Source organism: Peromyscus californicus, unplaced genomic scaffold (assembly GCF_007827085.1).
Source record: "Peromyscus californicus insignis strain IS unplaced genomic scaffold, ASM782708v3 Scaffold_18__1_contigs__length_77618521, whole genome shotgun sequence".
Classification (NCBI taxonomy): domain Eukaryota; kingdom Metazoa; phylum Chordata; class Mammalia; order Rodentia; family Cricetidae; genus Peromyscus; species Peromyscus californicus.
Window position 1 is genome coordinate 37446637 of NW_026294480.1, and position 26498 is coordinate 37473134.

The 26498-nt window shown below is 40.1% G+C and overlaps 1 protein-coding gene across 2 annotated transcripts in view; it reads right to left on the reverse strand.

The window, feature by feature from the left end:
* Positions 1-26498, reverse strand: part of Zswim6 (zinc finger SWIM-type containing 6) — a 184772-nt gene that overhangs the window by 10976 nt on the left and 147298 nt on the right. For both annotated transcript variants that reach the window (XM_052743252.1, XM_052743253.1), the window contains exons 5-9: positions 12754-12933; positions 8602-8778; positions 8181-8327; positions 5251-5397; positions 3336-3596 (exon numbers count right to left, since the gene is read on the reverse strand). In XM_052743252.1, coding sequence (XP_052599212.1) covers positions 3336-3596; positions 5251-5397; positions 8181-8327; positions 8602-8778; positions 12754-12933 — 912 coding nt within the window. The remainder of the gene's footprint in view (positions 1-3335; positions 3597-5250; positions 5398-8180; positions 8328-8601; positions 8779-12753; positions 12934-26498) is intronic.

Below are 26498 nucleotides of genomic sequence, written 5' to 3' on the forward strand. Positions count from 1 at the left end.
GTAAAATTCCTACCCCAATATGAACATATTTGAAGAACAGACTCTATGAAAGTAATTACATCTAATGAGGTCCTCAAAGCAGGGCACCGAACTAACAGGATTAATGCCCATTTGCCCAGCTATGGATTCTGTGAGCTACAACAGTGACTGGCCTGGTGGAATATGCCCACTCACTGGGGCAATAGCGGTACAAATGTCCACGGGAGTACACAACCACTTTTGATTGGATTTAAGGCCCACTCCACAAGCTAAAAGCCAAGCCTGGGTCTGAGAACCTGTGCCTCAACAAGTCACAGGCCTCAGGGGGGATCCTACTACTACGTCTCTGCTAAAGCGGCCTAATATTCACTGACTCCTAATGGCTTATCATTACAGCCATAGATGAGTGTATCTTTCAGCCCTCATCACAGAAGCTTCTTTTTGAAGTAGATGGCAATTAACAGAGACCCACAACGGTTCAAAATGCAGAGAATAAAGGACTGAAATGATCAGCCCTAAATGGGACATTATATCACAGCCCTTCCTCCCTAGGATTAGGGACCACTGTGGAAGAGGGGGCAGAAGGACTAGAGCCAGGGCAGTGACAACCACAGAGGACTAGCTTTCTGGACACAGCAGTGCACTTGTCCTGACTCACAAGAACTCAGTGGGCTCTAGTCAGACACAACACCAGCATAGAGAAGGGAGAAGAGTAGCATACAGTCCCAGCCCTAGCTAAGAAGCTACTGACAACTGATAGCTGCTGGGAGAGACAGCCAGTTTCTTTAGGTTATGGCCCCTGGTAGGCTTCCCTGCTCCAGGGAAGGCCACAGATCCCAGAGTATATAGGAGCAGCACAAACTAGACCTGCTTTTTTTTAAGAGGACACAAAGTTGGGTATGCAGGGAAGGGGGGCAGGAACCAGGGATGGATTGGAGGAGGAGAGGGAAGAGGATTCAAAATTCCCAAAGAGCGGGGTGGTGGTGCACACGCCTTTAATCCCAGCACTGGGGAGGCAGAGCCAGGTAGATCTCTGTGAGTTCGAGGCCAGCCTGGTCTACAGAGCGAGATCCAGGGCAGGCACCAAAAGTACACGGAGAAACCCTGTCTCAAAAAACCAAAAACCAACCAACTAAACAAACAAACAAAATTCCCAAGGAACTCATTTTTTGTAAGGAGGGGGGAAAAAAAGGCCAAATAGCTTGTTCTGTCTCTGTCAAGTGAGGACAGACAGAGGTCTTCACACAGAAACACAGCCCTCTTGAGAAGCAGAACTGGTCAACACTTTGGTCTTAGATTCCAGTCTCTTTGAATTCCCAAACACTGTTAGAAATAAAAAACTATTGCCTACATCACCTGTCTATCCCATGTTGATACAATACCAGGTGACTGAAACCTCCAGGCCCATTATACTTCAGGACAAATTATAGCAATCTATATTGCAGACTATCCATATTCTTTACTCTTCCTCCATTGCCTTTTAGAGGTTCCCTTTAAACCACTAAGTTACCTTTTTATTATTCAGAGAAAGCCAGAATACATATTCAACAAGTAAAACATTAGGTTAGGTATTACAGAATTACTTTTAGATTAATAATGGCTATAACCCCTGAATTCAAGTGTACTAAATAACAATACCCTGACATCTGGCATGAAGTTTCCCTAAAGGTACTTCTCTAATGTGTGACTGAGCCACCAGTACCATGGCCAGGAGAGAGTCACACTCAGCAACAATAGTCACTGCTCTCTCGTCAGGTGTCCAATCTGCTAAGAAATTCCTGACCCTCCTAAAGAGTACAAGTGTATGGAGGACTCCACGAGCTCAGAGTCAGCTCACTAACGGAGCTTGTTATCTTTGGTATGCACAGAAATGGCCCAGCCTCCGTGTGACTGCTCCAGTCCTGCACCGGCTACTCTTGGGCCCTAGAAGGCCAAGAAAGGGGAGGAGGCAGCGGTAAGTCAGAGCCCTCCCCTCCATTTAGACAGAGCTCTTATATTAAAAAGTAGTTAAATAATCAGGATTAGTCTTGAAATAGCCAGGACAGGCCTTTTATCTTTTGTGGTGATATTTTATTTGTGCTCTAACAAATAAAGCTTGCCTGAAAATCAGAAGGAGAAGCTAGCCACAAGTTAACCATAGAGGTATGGAGGTCTGTACAGACAGACAGGAAGAGACAGAGCCGGGTGGAGAGAGGAGCTTGTTCTCTTTCGGTGGAGGATTTCGCAGGGGTAAGAACTAGGGGCTTGCTCTCTGTCTCTCTCATCTTTCAGCTTTTACCCCAATATGTGGCTCTGGGTTTCTTATTAGTAAGACTGTTCAGCAATTCGTGTTACAATCTTTATATATTAATAAATAAATAACAGTAAGAATGACAAACTACAGGAAAGTACTTCAAAATTTAAAATTGGAATTTTCACCCAAAATGAAGAACCATATTAAGGCTAAGTTTAAGAACATTTTCCCTTTTAAAATGTATAAATTATAATATACTTGAAAAACTATTTTCTCTCAAATAGATCTTTAGCTCTGGACAAATTACAAGGTTTTAAATAGTATTTTCTCTAAAGTGTGTAGCTGTCCATGATATAAAATGTCAGCACACATTATCCGGCAATGACAGAAAAATCCCATCATCACAGCACACATCTCAAAGAGAAGCAATTTCTACCAGTAAGTCAATTAATTTTGTACACACTAAGTTATACTAATTACACTTACCTTTCTGAGAAAACATTATCAGCCAAATATAAGTTTAGGACCTTTAAATTACCCAGACCTTATAAAATCAAGGGGACTCACCTTTGCTTCAGATAGTCTAGGAAGCCTTTTCCTTGGCGACCCTATGCCTAGTGAATCCTGTGACATTATCAGAGAGCAGTAGAAAAGCGGCCCCCCCCCTCCCCCCAGTCTTCAGTCCTCTGTTGGCCAAGTGCACACGACACTAAGAGGCCAGATGTTGTGTAACAGCTAATGAATCTACAGGAATGTCAACCAGTTTCCACTTTATTATTTACATGATCAAGCAAATAGGAACATGGGTACCAATAATATCTCACTAAACAGCAATATTGCATTTACCTCAGGAACCACACAGCATGAATAAATAGTCCTTTACCAAGAAAGTGACATTAAATTGGCTGATTTCAAACCAGCTATCCTATATGACAACCTAAATCAAATGATAAAAACCTAGATAAACATCTGGCTCTTAAGTCGGTTGACAGGTTTCTTAGTTGAGCACGTTTCGGATGCCGTGTAGTTATATCCAACAGGACACCCACCATACTCAATGCATCCACAGTGCTCTTAACAGAACAAAGATTAGTACAGAGACCAGGCCCCTTCATCATGGTACCTTCTAAGAGGAAGACTGCTTGCTTGCGAAAAATTTTCACCAGTGTGTCATCCAATTCAATTTCCTGAAGCTTCGAGATGAGCTGCTCTTCATTCCGGCAAACCTTCTCTTGTGTATACAGCCCATCAGGCATGATCCGCTGCTGCCCAAGTCCTATCAGGGCTACTTCCACAGCCAGTGTTACATAGGACTCCCCTTCTTCTAAGAACTTGTGTGCAGGCAGGTGATGGTATTCCAGGGACTTGCACTGGCCCACGTTTTCTATAAAATGTCATAAAAATGGACTTAAGTTACATCTGATACAAATTATATGTTCCCATCAGTACCAGTGAATGAACTGACTTAATTCTGAGAAAGCCAGAACATCCAATTTTTACATTAAGATGCATAGCTTTCTAGGCCCCACTCCCTCACCCACATTTTTAGAGACAAAGGTTTCTCTGTGTAGCCGCGGAACTCTCTCTGTAGACCAGGCTGGCCTCGAACTCACAGAGATCTGCCTGCCTCTGCCTCAAGTGCTGGGATTAAAAGTATGTGTTACACAGCTAGCATATTTTAAACAGTGACTACGGATGATAAAATATGTATGTTTTGTGGGATTACTAATCTTTTTTTGTCATTAAAATGAGATACCAAAGAAAACTATAGATGTAAGATTACGAGAGTAAAAACAAAGATTTTAATTAAACAAAAGTAAAATCACATGCTACCAGAGTTGCAAGACTCATTATATTTCATAACCAATATATGCTAATAAAAACTTTAAAAAATTACATGACTATAATTGCACATTTTAAAGATTGGCATGAAAAATGTTTTCATACTTTTACTATAATACTAAAATTTCCAGTGAAATAAGTAAAGAATACAGTGTATGTAATTCAACTTCAGGGTCCTTTTGTTATTCAAGGTCAGTCAATGACAGAGAACCATGCTTGTCTCTGTCCAGTAGCCTCAATTTGAGATTTTAACTTCAGTCATCCAACTCCCAGGGAAACGTGAATGTGGACAGACATCTGCCACCCTCCCAACAGAACTTGGGTCACCCCCAACTCAGGAAGGCAACTATCAAGGGCAAAACTGAAATGGATAAGATTGTCAACCGTGTTTTATCTCCATAGAACAAACAATGACTAATCTTCACTCTTCCCCACCCCTGTGCCTTAGGTAACCTTTGAAGGGATGATTCTCAATTCCCAAGAGACCAAAGAGAAATCTCCAAACAAATGTGAAAGATATTTAATATTTCCCTTAAATTAGATTATTTAAGTCATTTTTCATGAAAAGACAAATTTGAAAAGCAAAATATTCTAGTCCTGAATGTTATGGGCACAGCCTTACTTATTTACTTACTTAATTTATTTATATCATAATCAGGGTTGGACAAGTCATAAATGCTACTAAATTCTTAGGGTAGTATCATGTGCCAGAATCAATGTGCCATGTGTATTTTTGGGGTCACTGACAAACACTGCCAGACTGAAGATTTTTCAATTCACCGATTCTGAAGATTTTCTTCTTGGGGGAAGACCACCCAAGGCATGAATGCCCACTTCCTAGCTCTCACAACCCACAGATACTACCTCCTAGCTCTCACAACCCACAGATACTATTAACTACATGGTTTTTTATAAAATATACTTAAGGAATAGAGAGATGGTTAAGCAGTTAAGAACACTGGCTGCTCTTCCAGAGGACCTGGGTTCAACTCCCAGCACCCACATGGCAGCTCACAACTTCCTGTAACTCTAGTTCTAGGGGATCTGACACCCTCACACATTCATTCATGCAGGCAAAACAAAGGACACAAAAAGGAATCATTTGAAACTATATATGCTGTAAAGAAAAACACAGGCGAACATCTAAACTCTGGGATTAGAAAAAGACAAGAACCAACAAGGGCCAGTGGGTTTACCTGTAAAATCTGAGAGCCCAGAGAAGCCTTCATCCTCAGTGTGGCAAGCTTCCATGAGGCTACTGAAGAGAGTGCCCACGGGGTCTAGAGGGTGTCCAACCCAGCCTTCCAGATTGGTTATTGAGGTTATGTTTTTATGGGGTAGCTCTGTTTAAAAAAGGAATTGAGACATGGGGAGAAGGGAGATGAAGGGAGAGAAGTAAGGGTACTACAGACCGATTTAACAGCAGCATTCTGAAAAATTACTAATTCAGATGGAAAGCCCCTTTAGTTAAAAAAAAAAAAATCAGTGGAATGGTACTATAATCTCCACCTTGTGAGCTGTTTTGAGTTGTAAAGGTTCATCTACCAATCAATATAAATGGTACTTAGGTCCAGGAATGGCTCCCCACATCTGTTTAACTCAAGTATCCAACATCATGTGCTAATATTCACAGTGCTGTCATATTGTAGAGAGACAGGGAATCCTGAGTTTTTTCCTAAGAAGCTAAGCATCCCGCTATCTTTGCTCCCCTGGGAGTGTCATTAGAGATGGTAAGGAAGCCTGGACTCATGGGTTGGGTCTACAGCTGTGACTTCACATTGTCAGTGTGCCGGCTCACTGAGTCATCTCAACGAAGAACGAGAGCAGTGACCTCCTGGGTGTGACTCAAACCCCCACATAAGCACTGTTTAATCACCCCCATTACTTCACAGCAGCTCTCCTTTCTGTGAGAGGCATCGGGGTGGACCTTGGCCAAGGGAAAACTACAGAACAAGGTAGATGTAGCCTTGACAAAATGTATTTGTTCATTTTCTCCACAAAGTATTAGCTCTTCCACGTTCAAGTGCCGAGGAAAAACCTTGCAAATGTCTGACACAACAGCCAAAGAGTCATCCCACAAATTTACCATTTCTTCAGAAGCCTTCTGATTTTACATGATTAACTCTCAGCACCTAAGAACCGCACACAAAAGCTTGTTTAAGTCAGGACCTAGCGTCCTCAGAAAGGTCACCGTTTCCTTGGTCTCTGCCACTGGCTCTCACATGCAGAGCAAGTATGAGGAGAGGTGTCCAACAGCGCTCTTTGCAACAAGAAACTCTGTTTGACAAAACTGTGTGCAGACAGACACATCTATAGGCAGGTAAGAGCCATTTAAGAAACATATTTTCCTTCAGGTTCAGTTAACAAATCATGCCAGTGGGTACTAAAGACACTAGACAGCACGTTTCCTAACCTTGGTCCATTTACAAGGAACTGTAATGCACACCTTGGCCTTGAAAGCAGCTACTAAACTTCAGTCTTTAATATTAGGACAAACAATAACAGCAAATCAGGGACAGGGACAGATGCAGATACACAGTCCTAGCAATACTCAAGAACCGCCTAGAACAAGTGTCATCACTTGGAGGATGACAGAGAAATGTATCTGGGATGGCCCAGGCCGGGCTATAGCATAACTGACCCCAGACAATCACATCTAGTCCAATGAGATCTGCAACTTACGTCAGCAGTTTTACACTTTGTGTTCCTTAAGTAGAACGTTTTTACAAAACAGAATTAAAAAAAAAAATCAAACATAACCATCATGAGCCAGTTCTCTACACTAAATGGAGTACTATCTATCCACTTAGCCTGAAAGCTCTCCTTTACACTATTCGGAAGCAAATACCCTGGGCCAGAGATGGTCTGTGTCTTTAGCGGAAGTAGATTTCAGAAAAGCTTTCTACAGGGCCCAGCAATGCATTTCGGGAGAATGCAAAGTCACTGCATATTGAGGCCATTAACATTCCAGTCCCGTCTACACTTCCTTTCTGTGGTTCAAACTCTAACTGTGGAATTATTTCCACTCTGACTGACAGCGTCAGTCCACACTCCTAATACTTCCAACATAGAGGGAATTACAAGTTACAGCCAGCACTTGCTCCAACTTCCAACTACCTTTAGTTATTTATTTGTACTCAAGGTGGGTAATCTGAGTATCAAAGGATTAAAAACACAACTAAGAACAAAAGCCAACAGTAACTAGAACTGTTCTTAATTAAAAAAAGGTGGGGGGGGGTGCAAAAACAAGTCACCCCAAGAAATGTTTGCCTACAGAAGGAACAAAGAGTACTCGATCAGGAAAAGCAGATCCATCCCACTATCTGGTCAGCAAGCTAAGAACCCAGTTAACAACCTTTGCCATTACTATTATGGTTCTTGTTCAAACTTAGAAGATTTATAAATGGAGATAAAGACAAGTTAAATGTGTCCTATCAGTTGACAGCTCATCAAACATCATTCAAGAACAGAACCTGAAAAAACAAAACTGGGAGTTCACTTTTGGTAAACAACAAGTCCTCAAACACAAACGATCACGGCTATAAAGTTAAAGAATGCCAGGCCTTAAGACTTCCTGGAAATTAGTTGGTTTGCTCTTAGTGGCTCTCAGAGACAGACCCTCTGCAGAAGAGTGATCTCAGCAACCGAGAAATAGTCATGGACTAAGGAGTGCCCACCTGCAATCTACAGTTGGGACTCAAGGATGGGCAGCCATTCTAGAGTTCTCAGTGTTAGAACTACAACACTCGTGCACAAAAGCAGGCATTTGGCTTCCATTCGATGATCCAGACATATCACCAACTATTCCAAAAGTAAGAATCTCCTTCAAGAATTATCTAAGATTTTTTTCTTTCAATATCCAACCAAAATGATTTAAATTTTATCTTTACAGATTTTATCAAATTTAATTTTTTCCCTTTGTTTCTACCTCATATGTATGGGTGTTTTGGCTGTGTGAATGTCTGTGTATCACATGAGTGCATTATCAAGCCTTTTTAAGAGTGGTGAGTAAAGCCATTTCTATGTCTGTACTTTTAAAAATCTCTCTCTTCTAGCAGAACCTAAGACCAAGTCACATCCTCACCAAGAGTCCCACTCCAATAGAGACAACCTCCTCCACAATCACCTTTTTTTTGAGTCCGGAACATTTCCAACTGTTTCTGCTGTTGCCGTCGTAATGTGTTCACAATAGCTATTGCTAATCTCAGTGCTTCTCTGGGGTACCCATGAGAACGCAACGCGTCCACTCTTGCACAGGCTGTAGGAACATGTTCTGCAACAGAAACCCAAAGGGGTAAAGTTGCCACTGTCCGATACATCCATAAAAGCAGGCTACTGTGGTAAGATGATTCTCCCCAAATAACATATAAGAAGATATGGGAAACCATTTCTGAACTCGGATCTGAGTGAAAATTTCAGCCCCCTTTGCCAAGCATTCATCCATCTCCCACTGAATGCCTCAATTCTCTACCTCCCACTCCAATAATGCTATAGAAACTAAACAAAGAAATCAGTCATGGAAATGTCTTTCCGGTTTGGCCACTTACCATGCCAGAGGGGCCACCCTCGGGAGTCAAAGAGGGAGTTTTCAGTGTCGTCATGGTAACAGTAGTTGGTGTACAGGTCACTGCTGATAATGTGCTGCAAGTGGCCATCCTGCCAGTGGAGGTCACATGCCTCGATGGCTCTTGTGAACACTGTCCGATGGGGCCTGTTCGATGAATCTGTTTTTTCCACAATTCAGAAAGCCGTGTCAGCTATTATTCATATGTGAATAAATCAGTCATACCATTCTGTGACCAGATGTTCATGAACACACCCACACACACTGTCCTGCACCCCCTAAGCAGAAGGGTGAAGGGTGGATGAATATTCTCACATCCTAAATGCTAGAAGGCCATCAGCCTAAAGAGCCTCCAGCCACTCACTTGTTTGACCAAACCAAACATACTGCAGCCATTAAAAGCTAAGTTAAAGGCATCCTGCAAGACGAATTATCAAGTCTAGTCTCCACGCCAAATATACTCAAAAAGAGGCACTCGGCTTTTAAAAAAACTAACCATGTGAAAACTCACTGCTCCCCACTTCTGAGGTGCTGTGTTGGGCTGCCCCTGATGGGATCAACAGCTCTCACAAACACTATGCAAGAGATGCGACACCAGCCATGGAACCTTTCAGGAAGATGCAGTCAGCCTTAAAAATATGCATAAGGGTTGTGCTTTTGGTTGTATTTTTTAACTATATTGTGCGGTTTTGCACAATTAAAACTATTATGCTTCTTGGGATATAATGATTAAATGCCACTTTATATCCCAAAGGGCATAAATGCATATGTTTAACATTTCACAAAGCCACACAACATAGCTACAAAACAAACCAGCGCACTTACCTTGCCCCTACAGGCTGTCTCCTGACTCCTGGGCAGGTTCCATGACTGGTGTGATGTCCCCAGCATAATGTATGCTGGGGCATCACAAGAGAGCAGAAGCATACAGTCCGAAGGGGGTTCAAGGTTCAGGACCTGACGAAGAAAAGAAATGTTTGGGGAATAAAGGATGTTCTCACCTCAGCTCCTTGGATTATTCAATTCCTAAAGAGACTACAGGCGTTCCCGCCCCACGGGCCCCGACTCTAAACTTACCTTCAACTGTGGCACAAGTATCCACTAAATCGTGGGGTAGTGAAAAATTTCATTTATGTATACTTAATTTTGATCAAGTATAGTCCCCTTCACTGCTCTCTGGGACCCAACTAGTGAAGGAGCAAACTACAGAGCACCCTTTATGGCAAGGTTCATCCTCCTGTCCCTGGACCTCTGTGTGAGCACACAGAAGGCAAACCACAGACAGCGAACACAACTGAGAGAGGAAGAAGAGCCTAGAGAGTTCATCTATCTGGTTCTCTGTCCTGCTGGTGGAGGTGAACAGCAACAGAAACACACAGCCAGGCACTGCCAAGAGACCAACACGCCCCTTACTACAAGTTTAGCTAATGTGGCCATTTGCAATGGCGGTTGGCAAGCCTATCAAAGATATTACTTCAGGTTGGTCTCACACCAACGTTGTTATCCATATCTAGAGGAAGACATATCGAAGTGCACAGAGAACAGATAAAGAGACATAAGTGATCATCTGCTGCGACTCCTGCAAAATTGGAAGGATGGGCCCAACTTGTAAAAGCCTTTTGTCAAGCAAAACAAATGTGCTCTTCCCAGGAAGAAACCCATTTTGGAACCTCTCATAAGCAAATGTCCTAAAATTCAAGTATTCTATAGGTATTTTTAAGTGGCCTTAGCATTTAGTTTGTTTACTTCAAATTGCAGAGGTAAAACCAAAAAACCAAAGAGACTTCAAAATAGCCACTTGCTATTATGCATGCTATAAAAGAGTGAGTTAAGGGTCCAAGTACTGCCTTGGCTCTCTGATACCAATACGAGCACATATGTGGTGTCGTTAGAAGGAAACACTGCACTGTTCCTGTTTCACAGCAGCACAGCTTTTACAATTGGTTTGCTCCAAGACACTAACAGAACCGATAGTCACAAAAAGGCTAAACTCTCACAAAATTATATTTAAATGACCATGAAGGCCACATCACATGAGAAGCACAAAACTGATATATACAAATTCATAAACATTAAAAAATTAAGTGTCTATAACAACAAACTGGAAATTTGGGAAAGCCCAAAGGGAATAATTCTTCTTTTTTTAAATAGCTACAAAAAAGAAACCGGCTTTCTGCTGAAAGAGTATGATCCGGAAGCTGTTCACTAGTCTAACAAGTCACTCTAGCCATGGTGGGCATCAGAAGCCCTGCGTGTGCACTCTAACATGTGTGTGTGAAACACATCTATCCCACAGGCACAGTGACCTCAGTGTGATGCTGTGGCTTTTGTCCCTCAGTCCCCAGGCTCCAGAGAGGTATTCGGGTATGAGTAAACATACCCTCTGCGGGATGATAACCAGCACCCTCTGGGGGAATGGCTCTTATCACAACCCCTCAGAAAGGGCTGTGAGTGTTCTGGTAAAAGCAGACATCCTGGTGCCTTTCGGCACAATAGCTACAAGTACTGCCTTTGGAATACAGACCAGGATTTACACTGCCTAGACCAAACTGTAAAGTAAAATGACCTGTGGTGTCCTGGAAGCCAGATCACTTCTTTAAATATGTTGGTGTTTAGCCTCCTTGTGTGTCTATGCCCACAGAGGCCAGATAGGGCATTAGATCCCCTGGAACTGGAGTTACAGATGGTTGTAAGTTACTATGCAAGTGCTGGGAACTGAGCCCTGGTTCTTAGCAAGAGCAGTGAGGGCTCTTGAGTAGTGAGCAATGTCTCCAGACCCATCCCAGTTTCTAAGGCCTATAGAATTTTCATATTAAACCCAAAGTAGCATTATAAATAGAAAGTAAAATGCAAAGTGTAGCATATCAAAGTAGCAGTCCCCTCAAAATAGCAGCAACCAAAACTCAAAACTCTGAAAAATCTCCACTTATAGAAACAAAAGATTAAAGGTCACCTATGGAGACATAAAAGAACCTTTCCCTAGCAATGAGAAGAACGAACGTTGACCGATTAAACCCGACAACTTGGAAAAAAAATGGAGATCTGAGGGGTACATTTAATTATTAAATAACATCACCATGAGCATGATATAGACAGGGTGGACTTCAAATACTGAATTCCCAAGGTAAGCATCTCCAGTTAAAATAGAGCCTGCCAATCATCCTCCTAGGCCCTGAAACCTCTTTTGATTGGACTAGTCCCTGTGGACTTTTCTTTGTAAAGACGGAGACCCTCTTAACAACACATTGGAACTCTGCACACCGCATAGCATCTCTTTCAGGAATATCAGCTCCTCTGTGGCCAGCAAAGGATGTATGATTCTTGGGCCTTCCAATGTTGATTCCAATCTTGCTTCTATCATATGATTTAAATCACTTTCAAGTCCCCCAGCAAGCAAAAAGTCATGCATGAATACTGGTATGAGTTAGCAAATGATAGCAGATTTGTCCAAGCCTTAACAAGTTAAAAATGTGTTTCTGAAAAAGACCAGAAAATTCGGCAATGTCTCAGAGAAGAAAGTCAAGCTAAGGGGCAGTTTGTTTTTAGAAGCTAGAAGAGAAACTGAAATAACAGGATAAAATAATAGATTATTCTGCAAGATCTGGGAGCATTTCTTGGTCGTCTCAGAGACTGAAGGGCACTATTTACCTGCTATGGGTGGGACAGAAACACCACACAATCTTTCACAGTGAGACATTGCCCTGATACAAGTGCCAACAGTATCACAGGCCCCTCAGTTCCACCTCTCCTTGCTATATTCTAAATCTAGGAAACTTTTAATTAAACACACAACAGCCCAATATGAATTGGCCAACAAAGCCAGAGATCCTCAAGTCTCTCAACACTGTTTTACACAGCAATATATTACTGCCCTAATCTATATTTTTAATTAAAAAGTAAAATTCAAACTAAACTATTAGGGGATCATTTTAATCCACATCAATACATAAGAATGTCATATCTATCTGCAATGTGTATAAAAAAATAAATGTTCTCACTTAAAATAGATGCACACATTCAAAGTAAACATGTATTGTCCTTGAATTAAGTAAATCCCCACATTCATTATCTGTTACCATTACAACCATGTACGAAGAAGCAGATGAGAATGGGCAGGATGCCACCGTGGACTCACCTTGGTTGGCATTTGCACCCTGAGGCAGGGCATTGGTTAGGTTGGGTAATTCACTGCCATGATTTCCATCCTCCCATGGACAGACATCAACACTGTTCCATTTCTTCAGCTGTTTTAGCCAGCTGGCCTTCTGCTCCAACTTACAGTGGGGGTTTAAGACTATACACATCCACAGAGCACCTAATTTTTAAAGAGGACAAAGACATTTCAAAACATTACAAAAAAGGTTCAAGGCTAACAGCTTAAGAAAAATTCGAAATTGCTTCAAGATGGACAAAAGTCTGTCAGTTCTCCTAATTTAAGACAACATATAGCCTAATATTAAATCAAAGACCTAAGTGCTGTTACACATGAAGATAAGATGTATTTTATATGTTCTAACTCTAAGTACCTTCTTATTTGTATTATACTTTACATATAAAAGTCAATAATATAAACAATCCCAGGGTTCAATTTCAACACAGAGTGTACACGTTAGCTTTTCAATACACGATTCCAAATCATTCTTTCCCCAAATTAAATTTACTTTCAAAGATTATCTTTGTATAAAAATTATACAAAGAATATATAATAAAATTATACTATGAACACAAGTTTCCTAGTCTCCTTACAAGATTTTCAAACATTGTTTATTAGTATCCACAATTATGTATGCGTGTGTACACACATTCTCATGCATATACACACAAACATATATGTAAATGGAGTAAAATCACCTAGGCTTTGAAGTCAGTAAAATAAATCTTTTACAAATAAAACTCAAAGCCAGGCATAGTGACACACAGCTGTCATTTGGGAGGCTAAGGCACGAGAGTCACAAATCTAAGGAAGCCTGTGGTATACAATGAGTTCCAGACCAGTCAAATACCATCTCAGAGACAACCAAACCAAACCAAACCAAACTACAATCAGTTACATTAAGCACACTTTCCTAAGCAATTGAACAGGTACCAGTCTTCATATAATCACTAAATGCTAAGACACCTATTAATAAGCCTTTCTCTAAGTGTTTTGAAAGTAAAAATGAATGCAAGGGAAAGGAATAACTCATAATTTAAATAATAAGATAATGGTGAATTTATTATGCTTTCTGCATCGTTCAAAAGAGTAGTTAACATAAATATTTCACAAATTTTACAGTATTAATTTCTAAATAAGATAATACCAATACCCCCAGAGCATTCACAATATGTTTTCTCTAGGAAGGCATGCGCAAACATCTGTGCTTTGATGGTTCTCTGTCAGCTGGTAAAAAAAAAAATAGAAATGAAAGCAATGAATACTATTTTCTTTGACCAAAAGTACTGGTTAATTGTCTTTCATATTTAGTGCCCCTAATACTATAAATATAAAATAATTTAAATAAAATACACAAAGTTTGTAAAAAAGAGCTTTAACTTGTCTAAGCCACAGATATTAACAATCTATATTTTAAAATTTTCAAATGCCATTTAAAAACAAAACAGTCAGCCAAGATGGAATAAGCTCACCAAAGTGTCTCTTTCTCTCAATGATTACAACTAAAAACTCTGGACAAAATAAAAAGCAGTAACCCAAGGACTCTGAGAAATAACCATCAGCGAGCTGGCCAAAGAGAAGAAATAAGGCAGTAAGTGAGCCATATGGCTGTTTTTTTCCAATCACCCTCTGCCCCATTTCTTCTGGATTTGAAAATGATTAGTAACTTCATTCAAGGAACTGTGAAGGGGTACATGCATGAAAAAATGGAAACTTGATTTTCCCCCAGTGCGTGTTGGAAAAGGAGAACACCCAGCTCAGAGTTGCTGAGGAGGGAGAGCCAAGTCCTCAGCACAGCATGCACATGAGACAGAAGCAAGGCAGAACCAGCTAAGGCTCTGACCACTGCTAACACTGGAGTCCTCACCCAAAGGTGGTGTGACGAGTTATGGTCCCATCACCTTAGTCGGCTGCTTGTTTTAATTTTTTCACCCTCTAGGGAATTTTCATAGAACCCTGACTCTTACAATATCCAAACTGTCCAGAATCTAAAATCTTGGCTAGCAAAGAAACAGGAAAATATGTCAACTCTCAAGAGAAAAACTCAAGAGATGTCAAGTCAGATGAGCAAGATGTTAGAATGAGAGACTTGATAGTCCCAGTAATTGTACTCTGTGAGATGAAGGTAGAAGTAATTAAGAGGGAAAAAAAGACGTAACGTCATCCCCAGTAATAAAATGAAAACTGTAAAAAAGAACTAAACAGAAATTTTAGAAGTGGAGAAGCAGTATGTTAAATAAAGTTATCAAATGGGACCAAAAGCTGAATGGTGACAGGGCAAAGAGTGAACTTAAGGAGAGAAACTACCTCGTGGGACAAACAGAAGAATACCTAGATGGCGTTAAATAGAATCTTAAAGACAGGAAGGCAAATAGCAAAATGTTTCTTAGCATTTGTGTCACCGGATTTCAAAATGAGAAGTAGAAAACTTCGGAAGAAATAATTACTAAAACCTTTTCAGATTTGCAGAATGGTATTAATTTACAAGCCCAAAGAAGTTTAGTCACCCTCAAAAATAGGGTCAGCTCAAAGAAAACCATGACCAACCGTAGCATAAGCAAGCTGCTGAAAGCCAAATAAAAACCAACCAAACAACAAAATGAAGCCAAAGAAAATACAAAGCACCTATAGACTAATGGTTCAAGTAACTACTGATTTCTCACACAGGACAGAATACAATGAATGATATTGGCTGAGTGTTAAAAGGGACGGAAAAGCCAATCTGGAAGTCTATGAGCAGTGACAAAATCACCCAGGAAATACGATGAAATACAGGTATTCTCAGAATAAGAAAAACATACAGCATGAAATGCTGAAAGATCTGTTTTAGAAAAATGCTAAAGCCAAGTTTTCCTGATTAAAAAGAAACAACACCAAAAAGAAAGCTGACAATCTGGAAATAAAGGAAGAATTAACAGAGATGATGTCTGAGGAAATAGGTTATTTTTGCCATTTTTGTTCTTTGGAAATATGTATGAATGTTCAAAACAAAAATTCAAACACTGTCATAAATTTTTAAATGAATAAAATGTATCTTAATACCTATAGCAAAGAGGGAGATAAAGAGAGCTATGATTATTAGACATTTAGTATGGCAAAAGCAGTTAATTCAATATTAGGTGTAGGCATATTTTGCTATAATGCCACTTGAAATAAATACAAAATAAAAAGGATAACCAAAGTCAAATTTAACAACAATTCAATTAAGATAAAGTTCATAAAAACAAGTCAGGACAGGGAGAACAGAATCAAAAGGAATAAAAAGAAATATATTCAATTATATCAATAATTTCATGAGACACAAGTGGTCTAGAGCTGGAGATGCAACTCTGTGCCTGCCTCACGTGCACCAGGCCATGGGTTCAACTCAGCATTGCCAAATATACGTGTGTGCACGTGTGTGCAGAATGTATCTATGTTCTAAACATACCAATTAAAAGGGGAAATCAGCCGGGCGGTGGTGGCGCACTCCTTTAATCCCAGGTGGGAGGCAGAGGCAGGTGGATCTCAGAGTTTGAGGCCAGCCTGGGCTACAGAGTGAGTTCCAGGAAAAGCTACAAAGCTACACAAGAGAAATCCTGTCTTGAAAAAACCAAAAAAATAATCTGGTGGTGGTGGTGGGGGGGATCAAGTCAGATTAAAAGCTAAGGAACCAATATTATGCTGTACATGACATATGACAATAAATGTAAAAGGATTAGGAAGACCATGAAGACGCGATGGAAAAAAAAAAAAGCTGGTGGAACTTCACTGTAGACGTGAGGAGAGGTATGGAGTCAGACATTACATGATGATAAACGTTCTCTCCAAAGATACAATTCTGAGCTGTACTTAACAAGACTTTACACAAGAGTAACAACAGGCAGAGCTGGAAGGAAAACCAGCCAAGTTTCAGCTTCTTAGTAGACTTCAACACTTCTCTCTATATAACTGATAGACATGTACACAGAAAATTAGCAAACACCCCAACAACACTATCAACTGAGGAAAACAAATAAAAATGGACCACACATCTAAACTGCAAACTTAAGACCAAAAAGCTCCCAGCAAAGTATCTTGAGTTAGGTAAAAATATGAACGAGGGTAATAAAAGCATGATCTGCGAAAGAAAAAGAGGTAAAATGGGCTTCCTCCAAGTGAAAGACCTTGCACTACAGAGACAAGAGAATGAGAAGTCACAGACGGGGGGAGGCATCCTCAAGCCACGGTGTAACAACGAACAATAACCCAAGTTATGTAAAGCCTTCTCTGAGTCACAAAGAAAGCTGTACAAACCAACAAAATGAGCAAAACAAACAAGTGGGCTGTAAGAGCCGTGCAGGAAATTAAGTAAACACTGAGCAATAGAAGCCAATGTGAAGAGGCTCCATAGTGTGTGTGTGTGTGTGTGTGTGTGTATAAAATTTGCAAAAGACAAACTAATGGAGATGAGGGAGGGATATCAGTGGTTGCCCCAGGAATTAGGGGAAAGAAAGCCATGGAAATGGGAAGACGACAGAGAACATTTAAGATGGTGAAACTCCTCAGAGTATGAAGCTGTAAAGGCAGGCATACGCCACGAAGCATTCATCCAAACCTATGAAACACGCAGCACTAAGCACCAACTCTCCTGAAATACCATGAACTTTGAGGAAAAATGTGTCAATGTAAGCTGATCGGTTGAACAACTGGTGTGGAGGGTACCGGTGAAGAGGGGTGGGGACTGGTGATGGATAGGAAACTTCCATTCAAACAGTCTGTAAAGCTAAACTCTATCTTCTCAAACAGTATTTTTAGAAAAGCGTAGAAAGACATTTCACAAAAGAAGAAATGAAGACTGGGTAATCTGCAAGGAAAAAAAAAACATGCTCAACATTACTAATGTCTAGAAAAAAGTAAGTTAAAATCACAGGAGATTCTCCTACTGTGATGGCTACTGCCAAGAAAAAAAGCTTTTGGTTGTAAGCCTAGTCTTTAATGGCTGAGCCATCTAATCCCAACACCTGGGAGGCAGAGGCAGGTGGATCTCTGTGAGTTCCAGGCCAGTGTGGTCTACAGAGCGAGTTCTAGGACAGCCAAGGATATGCAAAGAAATCCTGTCTTGAAGAAACCAAACCAAACACACTGGTAACAACCCCAGGCAAGAAGACAAGAGTATAGGAGTGTAAAGTAGTGGTCAATGGCAAAACACATTTACCACAGGATCCAGAACTCATTCCTACACATTTACCCAGGAAAATTAGAAGCACATATTTACACAAAAATGTGGAAAAATATGCTCATAGCAGTTTGACTGAGAACAAAGACTGAAAACAATTTGGACACCCTAACTAAAAAATGGATCAATAACAAACTATGGTATATCCATATAAAAATACAAACCAAGCCACGGGTATATTACACAGGTGCAAATGCCCTTTGGTCGGTGAAAAATGTATTTTCATCATGTTTCTGTAGTGTCCACAGTATGTGTCTCACAGTACAGAAAGAATTAGACAACCTTATAATCCTTACTAGAGAGCTCTGTTAAGCTTTGTAGCCCATTTTTTAATTGGATTGTTCAGTATTTTTAAGTCTAGCTTTTTGAGTTCTTTATATATTTTGGAGATCAGCCTTCTGTCAGATGTGGGGTTGGTGAAGATCTTTTCCCATTCTGTAGGCTGTCATTTTGTCTTATTGACCGTGTCCTTCTGCCTTGGATTTTCATGCTTGTATTTCCCTAATTAGAAAATTTTCATTTTTCAGGAGAAATTCTTTTTTTTTTTTCCAAAAAGCTAAGTCTTTACTAATTTGCTTGTAACATCCTTTTATTGCTCACTTCCCTAAAGAGAGGTTTCATCCTGAATGGGTGTTCTTAACGCTAGATTCAAATTTAGTGCCATAATAGATATGGTCTTTTATCTTAACAGTCATTACTACAAAGGCTGTAATTAGCCTTAATAACCAAATTAACCAAATTGAGTAAGTCATTCTCCAAATTTTATTAATTCAAGGTCCCACTCTGGGCATTTATCTCCTTTCCCTACAGTGTGCCTGAAGTATTTGAAGCCTTAAGAGAAGTTCTTTAATGATTAAACTCCACTATGATTTCTCTGAAATGGTAACCCTTTCAAGGATTCAGTGGGAAGGTGGTGAGATTTGGTTAGAAGTCAGCATTGCCAGGGCCCTGTGGTGGAGCTGCAGCACACATAGTATGGTACTTTTTGTTTTCCTTATAGAGGATGCTTGCTCTGAATTACAATGAAAACAAACTCCATATATTTACACCGATTCCTAGGTTCAGTACCTCAAAGTAAATAATGGTGTGTGTATCACCCAGTTTCAGAATTATCCATGCCATAGTTCAGCTCTAGCTTTTTCTACCACTGTGATGATTTGGATTAGAAATGTTCCCTATAGGTCCAGACATTTGAACATGATTCCTAGCTGGCCACATGGCTTGGCAGGTTTAAGCAGCAGAGCCCTGCTGCAGGAAGAGCATCATAGGACGGGCTTTGAGATTATATAGCCTTGCCCTTTCTTCCCTTCTCTGCTTTGTACTTGTGTTTGAAGGCGTGAGCTTTCAGGTTCCTGCAGCCATGCCTGCCACTTGCTGTTATATGAACACTTGTCCCTGTGGAGCCATAAGCCAATTTTTTCTTTCCTAAGTTGCTTCTGATCATGTTGTTTTATCACAGCAACAGAAAAGTGACTAATATAGAAGTTGACACCGGAATGGCTGTTGTTAAGAACCTTACCATGTTGGTTTCTTTTCTTTTGGAAAACTAGAACTTTGGACCAGAAAACTGGTTGAAACCAGAGCTTAAAGGCAGGAAATTCCAGTAAGAGCCTGGAAACAGTAGTGCGGAGAGCAATATAAACTATGGAGGTCCAGTTGAGGAGGTTTCAAATGGGGAATAATAGCAATGGTTTAGGGGCCATTCACATGAAATTTTTAATGAAGAATCTGGCTGTCTTCTGCACATGTCCTGAGAACTTGCTTGAGAATAATTTAAAAAGTAATGGACTAATTTCTTTGGTGGAGGAGATTTCAAGACTGCATAATGTTGAGTCCGTGGCATGGTTGTTACTGATTTCCCTTATGCAGGCCTACAGTGAACAAAAACAAGCAGCATAAGAAGAAATGGGGAATGTGCAGTTTGGAGAGAGAAAGAGCACTAGGAAGTTCAATGTTGAAGCCAAGGCATGTGCTCAAAGAGGATGTAATTGCTAAGGAAATGAGACTCAAAGAAAATCCTTGCTCTGTACTGGAACAAAGGCAGAGGTATTCCCGGGGCAAGACCCCACTCAGCTGATCTTCCAACTTCTACAGGAGAACCTATGGCACTTCTGCTTACAGAAAGCAACTAATTAAAAAATCTACAGCTGATGTGATAAAGGGGGGCAGGGACCACTGGTAGTTGGAATTAGCAGTGTGATCCACATGGTGCTGGGTTTAGAGGCATGAAAGATTGTGGATTCTTCTACCACAGTTTCAGAGAGCCACTGAGCCCTGGCAGCATGTGGCAGAGGAGTCCCTGAATGAAGGGTCAGAGAGGGGAGCAAAGCTCGAGGGGAAGAACCATCTAAGTCTGCTGTGGGATGGTCTGTATGTCAAGTGTGTTGCTGATTGGTCAATAAAAAAATCACTGATTGGCCAGTGGCCAGGCAGGAAGTATAGGCGGGACAAGGAGGAGAATAAAGCTGGGAAGTGGAAGGCTGAGTCAGAGACACTGCCAGCCACCACGATGACAAACAGCATGTGAAGATGCCAGTAAGCCACGAGCCACGTGGCAAGGTATAGATTTATAGAAATGGATTAATTTAAGCTATAAGAACAGTTAGCAAGAAGCCTGCCATAGTCATACAGTTTGTAAGCAATATAAGTCTCTGTGTTTACTTGGTTGGGTCTGAGGGGCTGTGGGACTGGCAGGTGAGAGAGATTTGTCCTGACTGTGGGCCAGGCAGGAAAACTCTAGCTACATAAGTCCTTGAAATTAAAGTCCCAAACACTGCACATGGAGTTATAAGATTTGGTGTTTGCCCTGCTAGATGTGATCTTGCTTTGGTCCAGCATTTTCTAACTATGCCCTCATTCTTCCCTTTTGGAATGACATTGTATTTTCTGTGCTTATTTTATATTGGAGGTATGGAATTTCTCTTTTTTCTCCCCAAGGAGTTAATAGTTTAGAGTTACCTTGAGTCTCAGAAGAGACTTCAGACATTTAAACAGTGTTGAGACTGTGACAGACTATGGGGATGTTTGAAGTTGGACTATATGCATTTTTGCATTATGATCGGACCATGAGCCTATGGGTGCCAGGAATTGGAATGTGGTCAATCAAGTGAGATATGCCCCCCACAGGCTCCAGCATTTGAGTAACATGTTCTCAGTTGGTGGTGAGGTTTAGGTAGTGCAGCTCAGAAAATGCAGCAGGCTTTGAGATTATTCGGCCTCACCCTACTTCCAATTGGCATATTCTGCTTTGTGCTTTACTTTGAAGATGTACATTCTCAAAAGCTCTCTGAACCTGCCCCATGCCTGCCTCTGAAATTGTATGAAAGCCAAAATAAACTTTCTTCTGTAAGTTACTGTGGTCATGGTGTTTTTATCATAGCAACAGAAAAAAAAAAAAAAAAACTAATAAAAACCACCCAGCATGCCTTCATTCTTCTCTTCTACTGCCCTGACCAGTCTTCACCAAGTGAGTGATTTTAGTCAAACAACATCCAGGAAAATTAACCTCAAATTAAGGAAGTAAATTCCTTCACCCAAGGAAAAGTACAAATACTTTTCACCTAAAGGAAGTAGTTCTGTCTACTTAGGAGTCTTAGGCCTGCTCACATTCCATATCTGACCTCAACCAGTTAGAGAACATGGGCAGAAAGGTAAAGGGACAGAAACAGAACATTAAGACTGTCATGAAAATCTTTTTGGTTACTTCTGTATTCCGCCAACAACCAAACACCAGTGAAACAGATCTACTCTCAGGAAAAGTGGGTGAGAACAACTAATCGTACCCACCAGTTTTTTCTAGTAAACATTTAGATATGTGGATTATCAATACCATTTTGCTCCACATCATACACTCACTGCTTACATTTCCAACAGAAATTTTTCTTTTCACCAACAAGCTTTGGTCTCAAAGGGCAAGACATGGATGACCAGTCATACCACTCTGAACAGGTCCACCGAGCCTCTGTGGTGCCAGCTCCCCAGCTGAAAACAACAGGGACATAATTTCTACCTAACTCATAGGGCTGTTTCCCACTGTTTCTGCCAACTTCACACCGCCTCAGACAGCCAGGCTTCACACACAGAAATTCCATGAATGAACTTCCAAGAGACAAGAAATGAACAATGCTAGTTTTGACTCACAACCTGTCCCAACTGATAAAATGTGCCTAGATTCAAGAGAGGAAAACAATGATGCCTTACCACAAGGAGAGGAACAATCAACCTGTGGCCAACTTCAGTCTATCACAATTGCCAACACGTGAAAACTGGCTAGATTATGAAATGGAAAAGTAAGCCACTAGCCATTTATTTGCCATAGATGAGTATTTGTTTTTAAATATAATTATTTTAGTGCTTTTATTTTTATAAATACAAGCTGTATAATTTTGCCTAAAATAAAAAATTAACTAGTCAGAATTAGCTAACCATGTATTATATTGAATTTGTAAGACTTTATTCTCTATTACTGTTGAGATCAGGCTGTACCCAGCTCTAAGTTAACCCAAAGAGTGGAAAATTTGTTGTTTTTTTCAGCTTGTGCCTATACATTCAAAGACTCCATTTTTACAAGCAGCTTTTGACTCTATTTTGAGGATAGTAGATAACTCTGCATTTAAAGAGACAATGGGTGGCCCCCATCTGTCTGGTGCCACCCACCGGCAAAGACTGATCAATGACTTATTCCTGGGAGTAGAAAGGGTATCACTCTATAAATTTATCAGGGTGAACTGCTACTGTAGAGGCATATAGATGTGTTGAAATCCTATCAGGAAAACTAGGACCAAGAACTCATCAAATATACATCACTAAGGGAAGGATGTAACCTCACTTGGACAATAATAAAGAAGTGATCAACACAGACAATCAGTCTATCATATGACGATTTGGTGTGTGCATCAAGATGCAGATAACCCATGACTATATCTGGGGACAGTCTCACTCAGCCCTCAACTGTTTATTCAGCCTACTTGAACTGTGGTCTATGCTCTTAGTCACCTGTCTGGACCTGTCACCTATGAATTCTGTTCACCCACAGGGTATTGTGGATCCTTCCCTGCCTGCCCTTAGCATCACCTCACTCTTGGAGCTCAACTCTGACCCTGCTGCCAGGCTCTAAAACAGCGGCAAGTCTGTCCAGTAAATTTTGACATTGTGGAAAGATAAATTTGTCTGGTTTTGACTCAGTTCACTCATGACTATTACCCATTGTCAGTAACATTTATAGATAATCATTTTAAATTTAGCAAATTTTAAGGATAACAAACACCTATTCCTGAATCTATCACAGATAATAGCCTTTCTTAAGCTATTTTTTTTTTCTCTAAAATATGGCCCAACATTCAAAATAATGACTCTCAACCACTGATGGTTCTGAATCCTTCTAAAAGATATCTGGCCAGATGCGGTATTATTTTAGTCATATAAAATAAGGCCCAGAGACACTGCTTAAACATCATACAATACAAGGGACAAACTTCCACAATGGAGAACAACTTGTGCATGTGTGAATATTATTAGCTCAAATAATCAAATTCAAATAAATCACTCAACAGATGAAAGAGCTGTAAGCCAAACAAGAAGCCATTATAAAAACTTAACAAAATAGAAGGTATCCAAATACACTGCATTATTATTACATGCTGCTTTGTATGTAAATTTTTATCCCTTCCAGGAAAATCCTAACAATATCAAGTTACACATGTTGGGTTTCTAATTAGATTCTACATTTAACGTTTTTAAATGTCTATCTTTAGGGTACAAAGATTGTTCCATCTAATTCAACTAACATTTCTAAAAGTGAATGGCATCCATATTTATTTACCTGGCAATAATTGCTGTCATTTTACTGATTCTTTACCTCACATTAACCCTGCTTTAAATAACACATTAACCCTGTTTAAATATTTACATAATTATCACATTACCTTAAAAAACAAACAAACAGAAAGCACTACTCTGTAGACAAAGAGACTAAAGTTTACAGAGATGCCGCTACTAGCAGAGGGAATAAGAATCCTGTCCAAGGATTCTTGTTCCCTGCAAAACAATGCCCTTAAACACTACAGCAACTTAGCTTTTAGTCTAGCTATGTATCCAAAAGGTTTGTTTTTTGTTATTGTTGTTTTTTTAAGTTTGGATTTATGAAAATTCCAAGACTAATGTTTTTAGGTTTTTTGACAGAATCATTTCATTCTATTTTAAAATATAAATATTTTATTAACTAAAACTAAGAGTATCCTGAAATCCTTAAAGCTAATAATAACTCTGTACTTTATTTAATTGTGTTCTTTTAAAACTTGTATCTTTATTTTTACTGTATGATTGTGTTGCCTGCATTCATGTCTGTTTGCTATGTGTGCCTGGTCCCTGTGGAGGTCAGAAGAGGGTATCAAGATCCTCTGGAATTAGAGTTATAGGTGGCTGTGAACCACTGTGCTGGGAATCAAACCTAGGTCCTCTGCAAGAACAGCCAGTACTCTAAACTAATAAGCCATCTCTCTAAAACCCCACCCCTGCCTTTGTGTTCTTAGACACTCAGATCATATATAAGAAAGTATACTCAAACAAGAACCATAGGTCCATCTAAATAAAGCCCAACTAAACAAAATAAAACTGCAGTTTTCAGAACTGTCAGGCACAGAAAATAAGTAATTTCAGTGTAGAATAAAACAGTAGATGGGCAAACAAAAGCTAAACATAGTATTCAAGATTGATTATTCAAGTCAGATGAAATCTGTTTTGTCTGGAAACACTATGGTCAGCTCTGTTAAAGTTAAGTCTACATCAGCATTTCTGGGGAAATGCATGCAACTGAGGACCCTTTCTGCCTGCTGGAGTATATTCCTGGACATGGCATTATGAATTGTGAGCAAAGAACTCAGCCGCAGATTCTCACTATTCCTAACCCTACATGCAGTTCCCTTTTGTGTTTTGTTGTCGTTAATATCAAATCAATTCAGTGATTGTCATAGATTTTTGTGGGTTTTGTTTTTTTAAGAGAGGGAAGGAGATAGATGAATTAAAATGAACCTGTTCATCTTCTCTACTGGATAGCTCTGGACTCATTCATAAATGTGGCTCTCCTCACTAATTCCTAGGAAGTTGACTCATGTGCGCGGTGTCGGGAAAGCAGAGATGGTGAAAGACAGGGAAAAGGCCAGTGCAGGGCAGAGGAGCGAGACAGACAACACCACCATCTCTAACACATTCAAAGACAAGGGCTCACTTTGCTTTGTTCCACATTCACAAAAAGTGAGTGCTGTTAGCTGGAAAGTTTAGCGTCTACATACTAGTGTCACGTAAAGCCTTACAAAGTAGTAGCAGGCCAAGAAAAGCAATCACTTTCAGTATTTCCAAGGGTTCCATGGTTATAAAATAAATCACAGTATTTACTGTTGTTCTCAGAGGCTATTATAATAGTATAAATTTCATGCATGATCCAATTATCTAATCATATTTATTTAGAGGCCATGAAATACCTAATTGCAGTCACAAATAGGAGATCACTGGCATAATTAATTGTGCTAGCCAAACTACAGTCACAAAACTTCTTGGGTCAGACCACACGAAAACCGTGACCCTAATTATGACAGTGTTATTATCAGCATAATGAAGTTTTAATACATCAATCACTCCATATTTGGAAAAGTAAGTTTAACTGGCAACACAGTCTTCTTTAAATTTGATACACTAGCTTTTAATTTACTAAAACATTTCTGGAAAATTTTCAAAACCAGGGATATAATGAAGCAAGTTTTAAGACTGCTTGGGTTAAGCTGGGCTAAACTCCCTGCTAAATGGCATAGGCTTAGTCATCATCTAACCAGGCTCCCAGAAAAATTTTAAGTTTCTTTCTTTTTATCAAGAAGGAAAGAAGTTAAAGGGAGTAACTGACATCCTGGATCTAGTTCATGATCTAATAAACAAGCTTCCCCACCACATTTGATCTGTCAGTGCCATGAGCTTGGCCTCATTAGGAGGCTCACTCGGCGGGAGATCACAGAAGCAGCTTTTCCACACCCTCGACATCCCTCTCCTTTTCAAGGGAGCAAAGGAAAGACAGAAAAATCTGAGGCAAGGAGAAAGGCAGAGTGGCAGGCAGGTGGTTTTGTACTCTGAGAAAATGCAGTAAACAGGTGAGGTAAAGGAATGACTCAGGAGCCTGCATGGACGCTTTCATGTGTTCTGTGCTGGCTTTATTTCTGAACCATCTTCATAAACAGTTCCATGGTTCATTCAATGGTCACGACTCCAATTCCATATAAACCTATTTCTGAAAAGACTCAGTTCGCAAGTGACTTCTTATAATAGTGACTTACTTCATTTTAATGTATGAGATGTTGAAGATCGATCCTCAAATGGTTCATTTAGCATGCTTCATATTATATAATTTTTTTTTGTGTGGTTGTCTTAGACTGCCTTTTATTTCTCACTTATTTATTCTGTGTCCTGACTAGATTCTGAGTTCCCCAACTGCAGGACACAAACACAACTGTCATACATGGTACTACAGGACACACAAGTAGGTTCT